At 37.1% G+C, this 18,553-nt stretch overlaps 1 protein-coding gene across 3 annotated transcripts in view; it reads left to right on the top strand.

Moving 5' to 3' along the window:
- Positions 1-1,739: 1,739 nt before the first annotated feature.
- Positions 1,740-18,553, top strand: part of THUMPD2 (THUMP domain containing 2) — a 28,797-nt gene continuing 11,983 nt past the window's right edge. Inside the window, exons 1-7 of one of the 3 annotated variants that reach the window (XM_040623139.1) lie at positions 1,740-1,896; positions 3,281-3,690; positions 4,816-4,893; positions 7,394-7,446; positions 9,185-9,272; positions 16,472-16,543; positions 17,232-17,346. In XM_040623139.1, coding sequence (XP_040479073.1) covers positions 1,812-1,896; positions 3,281-3,690; positions 4,816-4,893; positions 7,394-7,446; positions 9,185-9,272; positions 16,472-16,543; positions 17,232-17,346 — 901 coding nt within the window. In that variant the 5' untranslated portion in view covers positions 1,740-1,811. The remainder of the gene's footprint in view (positions 1,897-3,280; positions 3,691-4,815; positions 4,894-7,393; positions 7,447-9,184; positions 9,273-16,471; positions 16,544-17,231; positions 17,347-18,553) is intronic. The other 2 variants (XM_040623140.1, XM_040623141.1) reach the window with 2 other exon arrangements.

The following is an 18,553-nucleotide window of genomic DNA, read 5'->3' as shown; positions in this document are numbered from 1 at the left end:
TTATTTGTTTTTCCAGCTTTATTGAGATATAATTGACATATTGTGTAAGTTTAAGATGTGCAACATGTTGATTTGACTAATTTTTTATTGCAAATAATTACCACCATACCATTAGCTAACACCTCCATCCAGTCACGTAACTACCATTACTTTTTTGTGGTGAGAACATTTAAGAGCTATTAGCAACTTTCAATTATATAATATAGTATTAGTAGCTGTAATCACCATGCTGTACGTTAGGTCCCCAAAACTTGTTAATCTTATAATGAAGTATTTGGGTTTTACTTGATGTCAGCCTAGGGCTTCCTCTGCAGAGATTCTTCTTCATCAGGCTAGAATGGTAACCCCGGAAATTACTATCCCAAAAGCTTAATTAGACCATATCAGATCAAAAGTACAAAAATCCTTGGAATTCAAGTTCCCGTTGAATGGGAGCTGCCTAAACACATGGGATACTCCAAATTCCCCATTACCTCAGTTCTAGGAGATAACTGAGAACCATCTTAGTCAGCCCATGGCCACCACTAAAAGGAAAATTTTAAGACAATCCACATCCATCCTGAGCTTGAGAGGATTGGGTTGATCCCAAAAGTTTTAGGAGTCCATTGGTTCTGAGCACCATTTGCCATACCTCACCAGACTCTCTATAGTCAGTGCATTTTTTTATTTTCCTTTCTTCCCTGGCTTTTACAACATATCCATCCTGTCTCCAAAGCCTCTTTCTGTGTGATGCGTATTTCTTGCTGTTTTCCCTTTTCCAGTTCCACAGCCAAGTCTCTCATTATTTCTACCTCAGTAATCTACTTCTTTGTCCAGCATTACAATCTACACTTAGTACTTTATGCCTCTTCTAAAGTAATTTTTTCTGCTAGCTAATTCAGTGCTGTCACAGCTTTCATCAAAAGTCGATAATGGTTGACCATTACCATCTGGGGTACTCAAATTTTCATGACCATCTATCAGGCTGGCCTGAGCTACACCATCCATCCACCCGACACTGTCAATCAGCACAACACAGCAAATTTTGCCATGCAGACACAGTTTACTTCAGCCAGGCTGTCACTACCACCTCTGCGTCGTGCCCTTTCTTCTCTTAGAGTCTCTCTTCCCAGATCTTACAGGGTTCTTTCCCGAGACTTTTGCTAATGATGGTTCCCTATTCAGGGCTACTTATTGTACCTTGTACCTACAGCTTATCCAATGCATTTGTTATGTTAACTTTTTTTGTTTTCTTTTGGGTTTAATTCAAGTTATTTTCTTATAAATTTTACACTTTAATTTGTATGTCAGTGTATATGTATTAAATCATCATTCATCTTTGGACATATGCTGGATGCTTCCTGATAGACCATGAGGTAGGTGTTTAATCAATGCCTACTGATGACTAGTCACCTGATTTGTCCTAGGAGTGCCTTTGCGCACACACACACACACACACACACACACTTTACAAAAGGTACCATGACATAGATTATGATCTTGGTCACTGTGTGACTTCATACAAGTTATTTAACCTATCTAAGCCTCAGTTTCATAGTCTAAGAAATGGGGGTGATAAAATCTACCTTAGAAGGTTGTTATAAAGATGAAAGGGAAAATCTATTCAGAGTGCCTAGGACAGTGTCTGACAAATAGTACATATTTTAGAAATGGTTGTTTTTATTGTCAGTCTAGACGCTGTGTTTTCATTCCTTAAGAGGGGGAAAAGGGAAGTGACTCTTACTCTGACACAGGACTACATTAATCTTTTCTGTCTCTAGGTTGAATATATTTCAGGAAAAGTTTTCTTCACCACCTGTTCTGACTTAAATATGCTGAAAAAATTAAAATCTGCAGAAAGATTATTTTTGCTGATTAAAAAGCAGTTTCCACTTAATGTTTCTTCTGTAAGTAAAGGTACGTATATGCCTATTGCGTTTAACCCCATGATGTATTGTACTCCAAAGTTTTCTGCTTGATAAATAATTTGTAGCTATTTCACATTTTTAAGATTCATTCATACCTGTGGGATCATTAATTATCTGTTTTTCCATATTTCCGGAATATTATCAACCATATTAATCGTATTATCAGCTAATTTTGTCTCTTTGCAATGCTGCCTATTTTCTGAGACTTAGTGTCCTAAGTCACATTTCTTTTAATTATGTTCAGACACCTTCTCTACAGATACATATGGTCAGATGCATTTATTTAGACCTAGGAGCATGTAATAACCCAGAATGCCTGGTTTTATAAGTTGATCAAAACTGTCACTTTGTACCTTTTAACCAATGAATTATATAATTGGAAAAAATACTATGTAATAGAATCTCCTGCTTAGGGGACCTTAAATTTAAGGTTTTGAATAAATTTATACCCATTTATAAAATATTACAGTTAAAGGGGGTGTACAAGATTCCTTCTCCACTTTCTAATTTTATAAATATGCTACTAAAATAATTTAAGGATCTTAATAGAAGCAAGGGTTAGATACTGTTAGACTAAACATTGCCTTAAACTTCATTTTAATTTCTGAGATCATGTAATATTATGTAATATTATGTAATATTATGGTCTGTACTAAACTGTGTCGATAAATATATGAATGGCAAGGAGTCAAAACAGGTCAGAAAAGTTATTATAAAGCAAATCCTAAGGTGTTTTACCATGGGTCAATATAATTTCATCCCAACAGTCCACACATTCTCATCTTTAGAGAACGCAGCCATTACTCTTGGGTCACTTTGATGAACCTTGTTCATCAAAAAAAGATTACATTGTACTGAGCACGCTGGCAGTCCCTAAGTTATGAATGGGTTGTGTATCTGAAGTATTACTTTATGAAAACTCATTTTATGATGTACACTAATATTGTATGGTCTAAGATAGTTTCAATATTCATTTGCTCTCTTTTGCAATTTATTCTGTTTTTTTAACTTAGTTTTTATAGGCAAGATCAGCATTATTTCAAAAATCAATACATACTCTAGGTGTATGCATATATTGAAGATATAGGTATATATTATCATAGGACAAATGATCTTTCTAAAATATATGATAATTCTATAGGAATTTTAAAACAGTTTTGATTTTAAGTATGGAATATAAGAATGAACTTTATTTGCACAATATTCTTATGTTAAATTATATAAATTCCAGGTGAAGGTGAACTCAACTATTCATGTAGCAGTTTAGTAAAACTTATTTTAAAGAAATAAAGGTAATGGAACTTAGGGGTGTGAATGTAATAGACTGTCTTTAAGACTTCAGTGTAGGATAAACTGAGATCTTATTTATTTAGGAAAAATATTTAACGAAATGCAAAGACTTGTAAATGATGATCCAGAAAGTTGGTTGAGTGCCATTTCAATTTGGAAAAATCTTCTTGAACTTGATGCAAAAGAGGACAAACTTTCTCAGAGAGATGCTAACCCACTAAAAAGAAAAGTAGAAGAAAATGACATCATCAATCCTAAGAAATTAAAAACAAAACAAATGCAAGAGCTACAAGAGAGCAGGGAATGCCAGCTGGAAAAGCAAACGGACGAAGCAACAGTGGAGCAGGGAGATTTCCTCACTAATAGAGAAAAATCTCAAGAAGCATTTCAGAATGATGCTGTGAAAGCAGTTGCTGCCCCAAACCAGAAGGACTTGACTTTCAGAGTTTCTTGTCGCTGCAGTGGATCTGTGGCGAAGACCTTTACAGCACAGGTACGCTCACCTCCCAGGGTGAAGTTCCATATTCTGAAAGAATTAACCGCTCTTTAGATTTCAAATGAGATGACAGCCTTTCACAGAATAGATAACTCGGCCTAGGCAGATAACTAGGCCTCATTTCATATAATTATTTTTTTAAAGATTTTATTTATTTATGTGACAGAGAGACAGCCAGCGAGAGAGGGAACACAGCAGGGGGAGTGGGAGAGGAAGAAGCAGGCTCCCAGTGGAGGAGCCCGATGTGGGGCTCGATCCCAGGACCCCGGGATCACGCCCTGAGCCGAAGGCAGACGCTTAACGACTGAGCCACCCAGGCACCCCTAATTTCATAAAATTAAATCTCTTTAAAAATACATTTTCCTTTTCAACTTTACCTCAGATGCTTAAGAGTCATGGTGTGCCATTCCATGTAATGACCTCCTTTTTTTTACTTTCTCCCTCAAAGTTTCCTTGAACTCATAGATATCCTTTACATTTGGAAATCCTAGTCGTATTGTCCTAAGCTTTTTGGGTTTCTCTTCAGTTCTGTGTTTATTAAATGGTTGCTCTACACTACACCTTGTATGTGTGATTGTCACCAGGACCCAGACTGCAGAGACACACATGCGGTCAAAGTCTCAACTATCTAGGGGAGAGTGAACACCACAGTTGCCTTCAAAACACTTTATCACTTGGCTCTTAACAAAGTTCAGTGATATAAGAGCACAGGTCTGGGTCCTTTGGCAGGGCTTAAAATCAGATAAACTAAAGATTGAGTCTAATGCTATTGTTCTGGTAATTTATAAACATATAGGATTGTAGTAGCTCAAATGGTTCATCTTTCGCCATGCATTGTTTCCTAAAACCCACAATGATCATCTTTTTCGGTTCATGATCTGGTTATTACAAGAATAGAGGTTACACAGGAGTAGACATCAATGCCATAGAATGTGTTGGGGGTGGAAGAAGTAAGATGCAACCGTCTTGCCTTGAGCAGAAAATGCTTTCGTGTCGAATTTTAATATTGTAACCCTAAATTACCATCAGATAGTCTGACTCATGCTCTTTTAGTTTTTGTTTACATTTAAATGTAAAATTTTCATTTTTAGTATTCTTTTCTATAACTTTCTGCTTTTTCAGGAAGTAGGAAGAGTAATTGGAATTGCTCTTATGAAACAGTTTGGATGGAAAGCAGATTTGAGGAATCCAAATTTAGAGGTACTGAATGTTTGTTTTATTTTATATGCCTATAACCTAATAGTTTGAAGACAACGTCAACTATCTGTATTGTACTTTTCAGTTTTGCTTGAGAGTTTTTTAAAAAGCATGTCTACATGGATCCAACGGTCTGTTTTCTCTTAGCAGTAGAATAGTGCAGATAATTTTGCGAGTACTTTTCACTGTGAAAAATGTCTTATCCAAATAAGATGTTTTGGGATGGAATTGTTTTGTCACAGTTGAATTTTTAAAAATTTATTATAAGGTGCAGAGATGCTCTCTGCAATTACTATAATCTGTAACAAGTTCTAAAATAAAAAATTCTAGCTAATGTTAAAAACAAAGAAAATGAATAGAAAACCAAAAGGCCCAAACAAAATTCAATAGTATTTTAATAGTGAATTTGTTAGGATTCTGGGATTATGTTTTTCTTTTTGTTTTCTCTATTTTCAAAATTAACTTAATGAGGTTAAGTGAGTTTTTTTATTGGAACAAAGTAAAACACTTATATGGGGAAACTAGTGCTAGCTATAAAAAATACTCTTCACAGGGCGCCTGAGTGGCTCAGTTGGTTAAGAGTCCAACTCTTGATTTCTGTTCAGGTCATGATCTCAGGCTCCTCCGTGCTCAGCAGGAGTCTGCTTGAGATTCTTTCCCTCTGCCCTTCTCCCCACTCACGTGGTTCTCTTTGTCTCTCTCAAATAAATAAATCTTAAATATATAGATATATTCTTCACTTTTTTAAAAACCATCTGATAAATTTGACAGGTAGTTTAGTCATTGGCATGATTCATTGACTCATAAATTTATTCTTCTTTAGCTCTGAATGGAGTAATAGCTGGCCATATCAGAACATTTTGTGTTTTTATTTTTCCGTGTTTTTATTTGATATTTTCACTTTTACAAAGTAATGCCTGATGTATGTTCTTCATTACTGTCATGAAAAATATTTTGGGGAACCTGGGTAGCTCAGATGGTTAAGCGTCTGCCTTTAGCTTGGGTCATGATTTCCAGGCCATGGGATTGAGCTCAGCAGGGTGTCTGCTTCTCCCTCTCCCTCTGCCTCTCTCCCCTGCTTGTGCTCTCTCTCTCTCTCAAATGAATAAATAAAATCTTTTAAAAAAAGAAAAAGAAAAATATTTTGACCCCAAGAATGTTTTGACGTGAGGGTGTCCTCCTTCCATCTCTCCTTTCCAGTTCTCTTATCTTATGCTCTGCTGGTTCCTGTCTCCCCATTCCCCTTGGCCCCATATCACTGCCTCAAAATTACACTTTTCTCATAGTTTAGCTCCTAAATAAATATAGCTAGTTTAATTCCTGTCACTTAGTGTAGTTAATAATAGCTATTAACATAATTGACAACAGTAAAAGCACACAGTAAAATTTGTGAGCAAAATTAACAGAAGAATCAAACCTTAATAAATTTTGTTCGGCAAAATTAAGAGAAAAAAATGTTATTGTGGGAGAAGCTAGTCTTAATAACATTTGACATATAAAAATATCAGTGTATACATCGGAAACCGGGGATGTACTGTATGGTGACTAACATAATATAATAAAAAATCATAAAAAAAATATCAGTGTATCTTCTCTCAAGTATCGATTTTAAATAGAAAGGAATCCTAATAAATACTTTTGCTGAAATGAATAATGCAAAAAATTGGAAAGTTTAGCTTTGGTGATCAAGGATTTAAATTGACTAAATGGAGTCCATTCCAGGTCATTCTTTTCTTAATAAAAATTTGTCAGTATTGGAGTAATTCTGATTAAACTACATAGTAAAAATAACCTTGGGGTCAAAGTATTAGGGATCAGATGCTCTTGAGGTCAAACAGCAGAGTCAGAATATTCCATAAATTTCATCCGACTACAGAAGTAATATTCTAACTTTTAAAATTTAATTGAGCTACTAATTATAACTTGAGACATTAAATCCTCTTTATGGCCTAACAGAAGAAGGGTAGTAGAGAGGATGAAGCTCACCTACGGATAGTAGAGCGAGAAAAGGTCACCCTTGCTATGATCTTTGGCCTTATTTTGTTACCCTGGAAGTATATGTAGCCTGTGATGGTCCTGTGTGACCTCGAGTCTTATTTGAAGTTAGAATTAAGGTGGGTTTAGGAAGTCTTCTCTAACCCGCAATGCTGAAAAGTCTGATCCAGTTATGATAATTCAGAGAATCTCTGGGAAGCAAGAACTCAAGGTCTCTTCAGAACATGAGTCTCCCTCTGCCTTGTATACTGAATGAGCCTCAGAATTTTTCTATGGAGTGTACTAAAAATTTACTTTATCTCTGCTCAAGAAAAAATACTGTGGAACGTCTTTCCATATATGATAAACAGGGCCTTAGATTTTTTTATTAAAATATAATTATTAAAAAAATTAAAAATAAAATTAATTTAAAAACAAAACATAGTTTCAAAATGGAAGTTTTCAAATTGTCAGTGCATTTGGTAATGCATTTCCTGTTCTGTTCTAACTTCTCTATTTGTTCTTTCAGATTTTCATACATCTAAATGACATTTACTCTGTGGTTGGAATCCCTGTATTCAGGTAGATATTGTTCTCTAAGCTTCATGTTTGTCCCTTAGAGTTTGTAAAAGTGAGAACTTTATGTTCTTATTTATAATATGAAACATCGATATAACAGAGGGGGGCTAAAGGCAAAGCATTTGAGTTCTTTACTTGAGTGTTTTCTTGGTGCTTAATGCATATGATTTAATCTGGCCAGTTAGAGCTATAAAAGATTTGATTACAATCATTCACTGATTACATGATTTATACTGAAAATTATATCTAATTCTTTCTATTATTAAATGATTTTCACAGGCCCTTAGTCTATTGGCATCTGGAGTTTTTATTTAAATATAAAATAGAGCACTGTTCTTAAAATTCACATTTGAACAGTCTACAAATTTTGTTGCCATCATTCTTTTATTGTGGGAGAGTATTTCCAGTTTTTCAAATCTACTTCAGGTATCTCTCTAATCTTGCAGGGTACTATATGATAATAAATCCAAATGATTCGTTTCCTTATTCTACAATATCTGTTGAACACTTATCATATAACTGGTACTTTTCTAGATGCTTTGGGAAGAAAGAGCTAGTTGGATGAATATAGTGATTTCCAGTTCCTTGGAAGCATGTAAATATTGTTGGCATCTTCAAAACATTTTATATGCACATCCCTGTGTACATAGTATAATGTGATATAGATTCCCTTTTTCTAGATTCTAGGCATGGAATATTTTTAAAGATTATAAAAATTCAATAGGAATACCCTATTAGCTCTAAGCTCACATTTACGCATCTGTAAGCCAGGATGTAAAAAAGAATGCTTAAGGTTATTGTAATAGCTTTTCTTTCTTGTTTATTGCATTAGAAAGACAGAAATAATATTTTGAAAACTCCTATCAAATCTGGAAACACTGATAGTAGCAACAATGAGGTAGAGGATAAAGTATGAAGTGATATATCATGGAGGCCAGTGGACTCATTTGGTAGATGTCTGCTTCAGCTCTTCATTCCGTAAATTATTTTAACAATGCAATGTCATGCTTCATTTCATCTTTTGAGAAAGATGCAAATGAGCAAAGAACAAATTTATAAAAGCGATTTTTTCCAGAAAACAGATTTCAAGGGTTAGCATCTATTCAGCCCTACTTCCCATACTTCATCCATATCACAGAACGGTATGTTCCTCTTGATGACTCCAGATCAGCAAGAAAAGTTACCATATATTCCATATGGGAAGGCAGGAAAGTATATTAACATTTGAGAAAGATTTTTCCCTCCTATGTGATTTGATTTCTTATAAGTCAAATACTTAAGAGTTTAAATTTCAGTTGTCCAACAAATTTACCTTTCTTTTTTTTAAAAAGATTTTATTTATTTATTTGAGAGAGAGTACAAGTGGGCGGAGGGGCGGAGGGAGAGGGAGAAGCAGGCTCCCCACTGAGCAAGGAGCCCAACAACACAGGACTCCATCCCAGGACCCTGGGGTCATGACCTGAGCTGCAGGCAGGTGCTTAACTGCCTGAGCCATCCAGGCGCCCCACAAATTTACCTTTCTGAAATACCACACTGGCTGGTGAGACAAGGTGCCTATTAGAGAAGATATTTTTGTAATAAGGTTAAAATATTCTGTAACTTAGCAGATACGTAGCTGTATGTTAGATGACTGTGTTAAGATGAGTCACAGATGTGAACAGGTTAATCATTTGTATTTATATCATGATCTTCTTTACCATACAGTAATACTGGGTGTATCATCAGGTCTTTTTCTTTGTAGAGTTCCTTTAGCCAGCAGAGCTTACATCAAGACAGCAGGCCTAAGATCTACCATAGCCTGGGCAATGGCCTCTCTCGCTGAAATTAAGGTAAGAAAAATATTTGCATTCTTATTGATAGCCAGTTCCTTTGCATAATCAGCTGATTGGTGGACATCTCGTTTGCTTGCTTTCTTTTTCCTTTCTTTTTGTTTCTCTTTTTTTTTCTATCCGTTTCTTTCTCTTTCTGTTGCCCTTACATTTATCAACTGCTACAGCAATATGGTTTTATATATTGTTGAACTTCTGAGAGTATTTTGGCTATGAAAAAGCTGAGTCCAAAGATAGCTACATTTTTATTACTTCTAATCTTTTATGTCACAATCACATGGCCTATAAAACCTCTACTCAAATTTTAAGTTTTTCTCTGTGACCAAGATCTGGATGAATTTTTGGAAGTGTTCTGTGGATATAGAAAATAATTGTATTTTTTAGTCAAGGAATGTCTGCTATATTACTGTTCTATTATCTGCACAATTCTGAAAGAAGTATTTCAAAATCTCTTTAGGTTAGTATATTTATATTTTTAAGTTTTTGCACTTTTACTAGTTTTTGCCTTCGTCAGCTGCTGTCTAGTTTGGTATATGCACATTTATGACTTTTATTGTTTCATCAGGAATTGTGCCTTTTTATTGTAACACAGAGTTCTCTTTATCTTGATTAGTGAATTTAAACTTAAATTTCATGTCCTGTTAATATTTTTATTCCTTTCTTTTTCTTTGCATTTGCTGCATTTCTTTGCCACTTCTTTATTTTCAGCTTTGCTTTCAGTATGTTTTTTTAGAACACACAGCTCTGTTTTTATCCTCTCTGATGGTCTCTGTCTTCCCATGAGAGTTCAATATTATGACAGACATACTTGATTGTATTCTTCATTTTACTCTGTTTATAACTTCTTACACTGTTTCTTAGTTTTATTTTTGCTAGTTTGATCAAGTTACTTGATAATTATTTCATTGCTGTCCTTGAGGTTGGAGATCATACTCTACTGTTCTGTTCTACTAATGGTTCCTGTTCCCATCTCTCTCGATTAAACACATAGAACTCTGCTGTTTCTTTAAGACAAGATATCGACTCTTTTCTCTGTCAAGACACTGTTTTTAGCACCAAAGCACTCCAAACTTACCCTCTTTCCTGTCATAATATGAGGACCCTAGAGTGCTTTTCTTCTCTTCTCCTGACCCATCTCCTCCTCCCTTGTAACATTTTTATACCCTTCCACTCTCAACCCCCAATGACGAGACTGAAGTAAATTATTTATCATGTGTCAGAATTTCCTTTGAAATATGCCCCTCCTATTTCAAAAGTTCTTATTTCGCACTTACATTAAACAGCCTGTCCTTAATCACTAAGCTCTAATTGTGTATACACACACACATTCTTGTATAAATACACAAAGACATATCGCAAGGTGTGTCACTCCTCCCCATTGTGCTTCACTTTGTCTTTCCCTATTCGAGGTCTCTGCTCTGGTTTATTTGTTGCTTGGTTAAAGCCTTTCTTAGGTAATTTCCTCAAATGTAGTTTCCAAATAATACACTGTCTGAAATTCCTATATATCCTCAAATTTGTTTTTCATCCTGGATACGTACCCACCTTGGCTGGATGTTAGAGTCTTGAGTGGCAGTCCCTTTCCCTCAGAGGTATGTAGGTGCTGTCCTGTTGTGCTTTACTTCCCTGTGTTCTCGATGAACAGTACATGCCAGTATGGTTTTCCTTTCCCTGTACAGCTGCCTGTTCTTGCTGCTGGGAGGCTTGGAAGACTTCTCTCTTCAACCCTTTGCAGTTCAGGGGATGGGTTAAATGGGTGATGGGCATTAAGGAGGCCACTTGTTGTGATGAGCACTGGGTGTTTATACAAGTGATGAATCACTAAATTCTACTCCTGAAAACCAATACTACACTATATGTTAACTAACTTGACTTTAAATAAAATCTTGGAAGAAAAAAATCCTCTGAAGTTCAGGAATATTAGCAGGATATACTTACATATGTGTGTTTTCCACTCAGCCCAGAACTTGGTGTATCTGACGGCCTGAGTTCTAATTCTGGCTCCACCACTTACTGACTGGGAAACTTTGGGCAAGGTATTTAACATCTCTGTGCCTCAGTTTCTCATTTGCGAGATGAGAATAATAATCTCCTGGGGGGAGCACCTGGATGGCTCAGTCAGTTAAGCGTCAGACTCTTGATTTTGGCTCGGGTCACAATCTCGGGGTTGTGAGATTGAGCCCCGCATCAAGCTCCACGCTCAGTAATGAGTCTGCTTGAGATTCTTTCCCTCCCTCTCCCTCTGCTCCTCCCCCCACCCCCACACATGAGCTCGCTCACTCTCTAAAATAAATAAATCTTTAAAAAAAAACTCCTAGGGTCATGTGAGGATTAAGTGAATTAGCATTTATTAAGTGATTACGACAGTGCATGGCATATAGAAAATGTTTAAGTATTAGCTGCTGCTAGGGTAATAATTATAGTTATAATAATTATTTGGAATATTTAATAATTATTAAAGTTATCATTTCTCTGGCTCAGGCACTCTTTCTTTCATTACTTATTTGATTATTATTGCCTCAACTGTTTTTGCTTTAGTGACTTTTACCTTAAACTACTTTATTTTTCTGCTTCTGAAATTATAAACACGTTAAGCTTCCTGGAGCTATCCTCCACGTTGCTTATCCTTTCTCACATGGTTTCCATCTCTTTATATTTTGGGTCTGCATTTTGAGTTATTCTTGAACATAATCTTCCAAGCTATAACAAGAGTCATAGAGATATGTTCTACTTTATTCATCAGAATTTTTAGCTTAAAAATCATGGTCTTTTATCTTTGAAAAGTTTTGTGTGTGTGCACACTACATTAGAATATCTCTAGAAGCTCTTAGTTCTTTTGTTCAAATACTTATCTGTCTCCTCCAGGAGCTCTGTTTCACTAGATGTATGTTCTGATTGTTCTGCCTATTTACCCTCTAGCTACTCACGGACCCCTGTCCTTTGGATGCGCCATTATTTTCTCGTTGGCTCACTGGGACTCAACTGTGGTTATTAAAATATTTTAAATGGCTAAAATCCTATAAATGGTAGAAGGCAAATGGATCTCTTGTGCCACCAGGCTTGGCAGTGTAAGGAGAATCTGTCAGCCATGCTGAAAACTTTTCTATTTCTAGGTGACAGCTTTTCTATTCACTGGTCTCCCTGCAGATCTGTAGATCTCTGAAAACCAGGTTCTCCCCAGTTCCAATGATTTCCCCCCAACCCTGGGCTCCAGTGCTGGTCTCTAATTCCCCACCCAGCCATGGCTGAGAGGCCCCATACCAGCTCCTTCTGGGACCCGAATGAAGCCCAGGGCTTTCTCTTAGCACTAGTTGCCTCTACGTCTGAGCGCTACTTGGGCGCAGGGGAAGTAAATAGCTTGGAGTTGAGAGAAAAGGAGAAAGCTACTTTAAGATTATCATGTTCCCAGAATCCAGGATCCATGATTTTCTTTTTTATTTGATTTTAATCTTTAGTCCAAACTTCTTTTAGTCTAAGGAGAAAGAGTTATGGTTACCAAACTGCCAGTGATCTCACCACAGTTTATATAACTATATAACTATATATATGTATATGTATATGTATATGTATATATATACACATACATATTATATAAATATAAATTTATATAACCACCTTATACAAGTTTGAAATGTTACCTTTATCTTGACATAAACATCCATTTGTCAGAAAAGTAGAAAGTAAAATATCCAAAGCTAATATTAGATAAAATTTTTCCTTACTGTGGGTTTGCCTTGCTAGAACCTAGAGTAAGAACTGTTTCTTTAAATGTGACCACCAGCATAGGAAGTCTGTTGAAGCATGTTAAGAAGTAGCACGGCACAGTTGTTTTGGAGGAGTTTAGTAATTGTTACAGGATTTCTTTTCCTTTACCGCCCCGTGGTTCTTGGTCACGCTGCTTCAAAGAATGAAGAGGTAGACCAGATGAAGAGTGGTGGGCAGCAAAGCAAAGTTTACTGAGAATGCAAAGCTTCCAAAGAGGAAGGGAACCGGAGAGATTTGCCAGTTTAGATCTAGGGGTTTTTATGGGCTTGTTGGCAGACTGTTTTAATCTGATTGACCCTCCCTGCGCCTGTCACCCAGTCAGGTTCTTGTCATCTACCTATCCCATGAGAAAGGAGGGCTACTTCCAGGGTGGGTGTAAAATCCTTTTAAGGTGGTTTCCCCTTAGGGCACGGACCCTTTGTCCCTGTCTGCCTTTCTTCCAATTATCCTGCATTATAATGACCCACAGTGTAAATGATCCCAGTATCCAACCTTGGGTATGGCAGTGCCACTAACAGTGAAATCTAAACATGAGGATGTTAGATTTTTTTCATGTTTACCACAAACTCTTCTCCTTCCTACATATCCAAACAAGGAAAATCAAGTTCTGTAAGTCTTAGTTATTAATAATAGAAGCATACAGAAATACTTGTCGACTTCGGCCCAGTTACCCAAATGTCATAGCTGGAGAATGTGGTAACATAAAAGACATTAAAAATATTTAAGGTCAGATTACACCATGGAGTATGGACCATGTTGGGGGGAGGAAGAGCATAGTGTTTGACACATATTAAGATCTTAATAAAAAATAGTTCTCATACCATTGTTATTTTTAACTAAATCGTCATTTAGATCATTGTTCTTTTTACTGAGCGCCCCTTCATGGGGTAGCCATAGGATACTATCCTTAGAATTTCCACCCAGAGGAAAAATCTCTCTCTCTCTCTCTCTCTCTCTCCTGAAGGACATTATGTTTCTTTCCATTAGGTGCCCTCTGGCTCTGACTGAAACCTGGCTGTCCACTGAGCACTCTGCTTCCTCTGTAGACCTATCAAGGGACCATGGGCCTGGAGGTGGTAGGTGTTCTGCTTGCTCCTCTTTGCTCCTTCTGCCCAGAACCTCTCAGTGTGTTTGAAGCACATACCATGAAATTATCCTGGTCACATGCAGACCTCTCTTCCTGTCATTTCTATGAGAGCATAAGCCACTATTCCTGTCATTGTTCTTATGATCTCAATGTCCACTCTGTAACCTGACCCCTTAGCGTCTTGGTTTCCCTGCCTCTAATGATCTACCTTAGTCATATCCTGGACCCTACCATACCCAGAGGGGTATACCTTCCCAAAATCTCAATTTCAGGAATCCTGCTCTTAGCTTCTTTCTCCTTCCTGTTCAATTCCTCTAGCATGCCACCACACAGTTCCTTAACCCTGCGGCCTCTAGTCATGTGACCTTACCATTGTCCATTACTCACCACCTGTCCTCACCCCTCCTTCACAGCTTGGATTCTATGTTCTACCATTATAGTCATTTCCTTGCCCACACTTTTCATTCTCTTGCTTCTTATTTGACTTAAATATTGGAATCAGAAAAGAACTTCAACATGTTCTCCTCACCAAATCTACCAACATATTGGAGTCTGTGCCCACGTACTTTGCATTATCATCATTGCAATAAGTGAACTGTCCTTGTTTCACTCTTGTACTTGCTTCCTGGATTCTATTACCTCATGCCTACTTCAGGACTTTTCTCTCTATTGCACATTCCCAGCAGCATGTACTCTTGATTTAATATCTTGCAATTTAAGAAAATAACCCTTTCCTGAACTCACATGCTCCTTCTCTGCTTCCCTTTACAGAAAAACTCTTAAAAATAGTTGTCCATATTTGGTGTCGCTACTTCCTCTCTTCCCCTTCTCTCTTGTGCCCACTTCATCAGGCTGTCATCACCAGTGACTCCACTGACACTGCTCATCTTACTTACCTATTAGCACTTGGATACTGTCATCACTCTCCTTCCTGAAACGTGTTTTTCCACATTTTTTTGGAACACCACTCTAGTTCTCCTCCTACATCAGTATGTGCTGCTGTCAGTATGCATTGCTGAATCTTCATCTACCAACATCTATACTTAGGAGATCACCAGGGTCCAACCCATAGACTTTTCTTTTTTAACTTCTCTCACTTTCTAGATGACTCATCTAGTTCTGATGCTTTAAATATCATTTATGACTAACACTGAGTGTTCCTAACTTTATATCTGTAGCCTGAACCTCTCCCCTGAACTCCAGACCCATATGTTCAACAAATCACTTGACGTCCATACTTGGTCTAAGAGGTATTTCAGAATTAACATGTCCAGAACTATACTCTTGTCTCCTTTGAAGCTTGTCCTTCCCATCTCAGGAACAGGGAACTCTTCCAGTTGCTCAGGTCAAAAACTTTAGTCATTTCTGATCATTGTCATTCTTTAACATTCTACATCCAGTCCATTGGCTCCACCTTTAAAATATACCTAGAATCTAACCACTTCTCACCACTTTTGCCAATACCACTCTTAATTCAAGTCACCATCATCTCTTGCCTGCTTCCCCTAACTAGACTCCCTACTAGCACTCTTACCCTTCTCTTGTCCATTGTCAGCAGAGCAGCCAGAGTGATCCCTCTGAAGTGTAAATGTCACGTTACTTCTCTGCTCAGATCCCTCCAGTAGTTTCCCATTCTGCAGAATAGAACCATAATCCCTGCAGTACCTACAAGATGCGACATGATGTGACTCCCCCAGAATGGGAATAATTCCTTTCTTCTCCAAATTTCCTGTTTTCCCCGGGCACAAGTAGGATTACACTTTCCTGGCCCCTTCAGATCGTGTGTGTCATGTGACTAACATGCTTCAGCCAGTTCAATGGCAGTGGAAGTGATGTGTCTCGCTTCCAGATGGCACCTTTAAGGGCCAGTACACCATCTGTCATGCTTTTCTTTCCTCTCTGCCACAGTCATGGCACTGCTCTGGATGGTGACCACTTCATGAGTCTGGCTTCCAGAGTAAGAAGCAGAAGCCCCAGATGCCCTACTGTGGGTTGTAGCATGAGCCATATATTGTTTTCTACCTCTAAGATGTGGGATTATTCCTACGTGCAGCATATAACCCAGTGCATCTTGACAGACTCTCTAGCTACCTCTCATGTGAACACCACATTTTCTTTCACACTCACTGTACTTTGGCTACAACCAGGGACCTTCCTAGTCTTCATACATCGCATATATGCCGAGCATACACCTGCCTTACGGCTTTAGCCACCTGAAATTCCTAATATAGTGTAAAAAGCAATCGTTACTTTTGAAATGTGGCTTTAGGTTTCAAGTTTTAGGTTTCTTTTATAATACATATTTATGATAGGCTGAATAATATGAAATCAATATTTCTGTCTGTAGGCTGGTGCATTTGTCTTAGATCCAATGTGTGGACTTGGAACAATACTTTTGGAAGCTGCTAAAGAATGGCCAGTAAGTTCTAAAGTTTGATGAACCAAGCAATATATTTACTTTAGTCATTATATGTATATTCACTTCCCAGTTATTTACAAGTAGCTTGCCTTTTTAGGATTATTAGCTTTGACTACATGAGTTGCTATTGACTGTTGTCAAAATGGATTATAAAGGGTTAATTAAATAGCTTAAAATACTATGATGAATTTAGGAAAATGTGAGCAATTTCAGTGATTAGTCCTGACAGGTTATGCTAATCCCCAAACTCTTTAGACATTTGTTATTGTAAAATATGGATAGTTTTGTAAAATTAACGAATCCTTCTAATTTTTTGCTATTGAATATCATTTTTTTTTTTTAAGATTTATTTATTTATTTGACAGAGAGAGACAGCCAGCGAGAGAGGGAACACAAGCACGGGGAGTGGGAGAGGAAGAAGCAGGCTCTTAACAGAGGAGCCTGATGTGGGGCTCGATCCCAGGACTCCGGGATTATGCCTTGAGCCCAAGGCAGACGCTTAACCGCTGCGCCACCCAGGCGCCCCCTGAATATCATTTTAAAGAAATACTGTAAATGTGTTTTAAACTGAGTTAACAGATCTATTAAATTCATTTTCATTATCTGGGAAAGCAAGTAGGTTTTCTTAACTACATAAAATGTCCAATAGTTTAATTCATACTTAAAATATGACTTTCTTTCCTCATAGGATGTATATTATGTGGGTGCTGACGTCAGTGACTCACAGTTACTAGGTGCATGTGATAATTTGAAAGCTGCAGGCCTTCAGGATAAAATTGAGTTACTTAAAGTCTCTGTTATAGGTAAGATATTAAAGTCTCTGTTATAGGTAAGATATTAAAGATGCAAACATCTGGGAAAAGGAACATATGTAAATATATTTAGAATCATAATGTTAAACGAAATTCACTTTCCATATATAAAGGTTGAATTGTTCATACCCTATAGAATATCTGTAGCGCTAATCCTTGTTTATTTCCAATAGTATAATTACAATAAACCTTATTTTTCAAAAGATTCATTATTAGTAACAACATTTATTCAGTCTCCCCAAGCATTTAAGCGAAAATACCTTTTTAAGATGTGTTTGTTGTATCTGAACCATTTCTCAAATCATAACCAGGGATCACTTAATATAGGCATAAAATAAAGAGGACAGTATGATGATGATAATAATGATAATAATAATAAAACTTCAGATTTCTTTGAGATAAACTGAAATGTTCTGAATTATCTTACCTTTCCCATTGTCACATTGGACAGTATTCCTGTGGTGTATAGGAATGAGGTAACCAACCATCCCTGTTTGCTAAACCAGTACTTCCAATGCTAAAACTGGAACGACTGGGGCAAACCCGGACAGTTGGTCACCCTGTGAGGTAGAGGGAAACCTTTTACTGATGGGGGATCAGCAATGACAAACATGACTAGAAATCAACTCTGCTCAGTCCAATCAAAATAATATTTCCTTAAAACCCAGAGTATTTAGACCATTTTAGACAAGCCTCACATTCTTTATTTCTTCCCCTCTCCTCTAGTACATCTTTCTCCCTTAAAAACGAGGACATTCAATTCCCAGCTAAGAAAATGGTATTCTCTTGACACAGTGTGAATAGGTAGATAGTAGATGGTCCCAGTGTTAAACCTAAAATCTGGAGGAACAAAATGTTGTTTTAAAAGTTTTTATTGTAGTGGGAAAGTAGTAGAGTATCAAGAAGAAAATATTAGGGTGACTTATGCATAAAAACATAATAAAACAGCCCCAAAGAAGAAGTTGTATTGTTGATTGAGATCTCATAGTTGTTTGCTGCCAACAACTACTTTTTCAACCTTTCTGTCAAGGTTTTTCTTGTTTTCTTTTTAAAGATTTTTTTATTTATTTATTTTTGTGAGAGAGAAAGAGAATGTGAGCGTGCACTCACGAGCGGTGGGGGCGGGGAGAGGAGGGCAGAGGGGGAAGCAAACTCCCCACTGAGCAGGGAGCTCCATGCAGGACTCGGTCCCAGGACC

Source organism: Ursus maritimus, unplaced genomic scaffold (genome assembly GCF_017311325.1).
Source record: "Ursus maritimus isolate PB19 unplaced genomic scaffold, ASM1731132v1 scaffold_6, whole genome shotgun sequence".
Taxonomy (NCBI): domain Eukaryota; kingdom Metazoa; phylum Chordata; class Mammalia; order Carnivora; family Ursidae; genus Ursus; species Ursus maritimus.
This window is presented reverse-complemented; position numbering and strand designations above follow the sequence as displayed.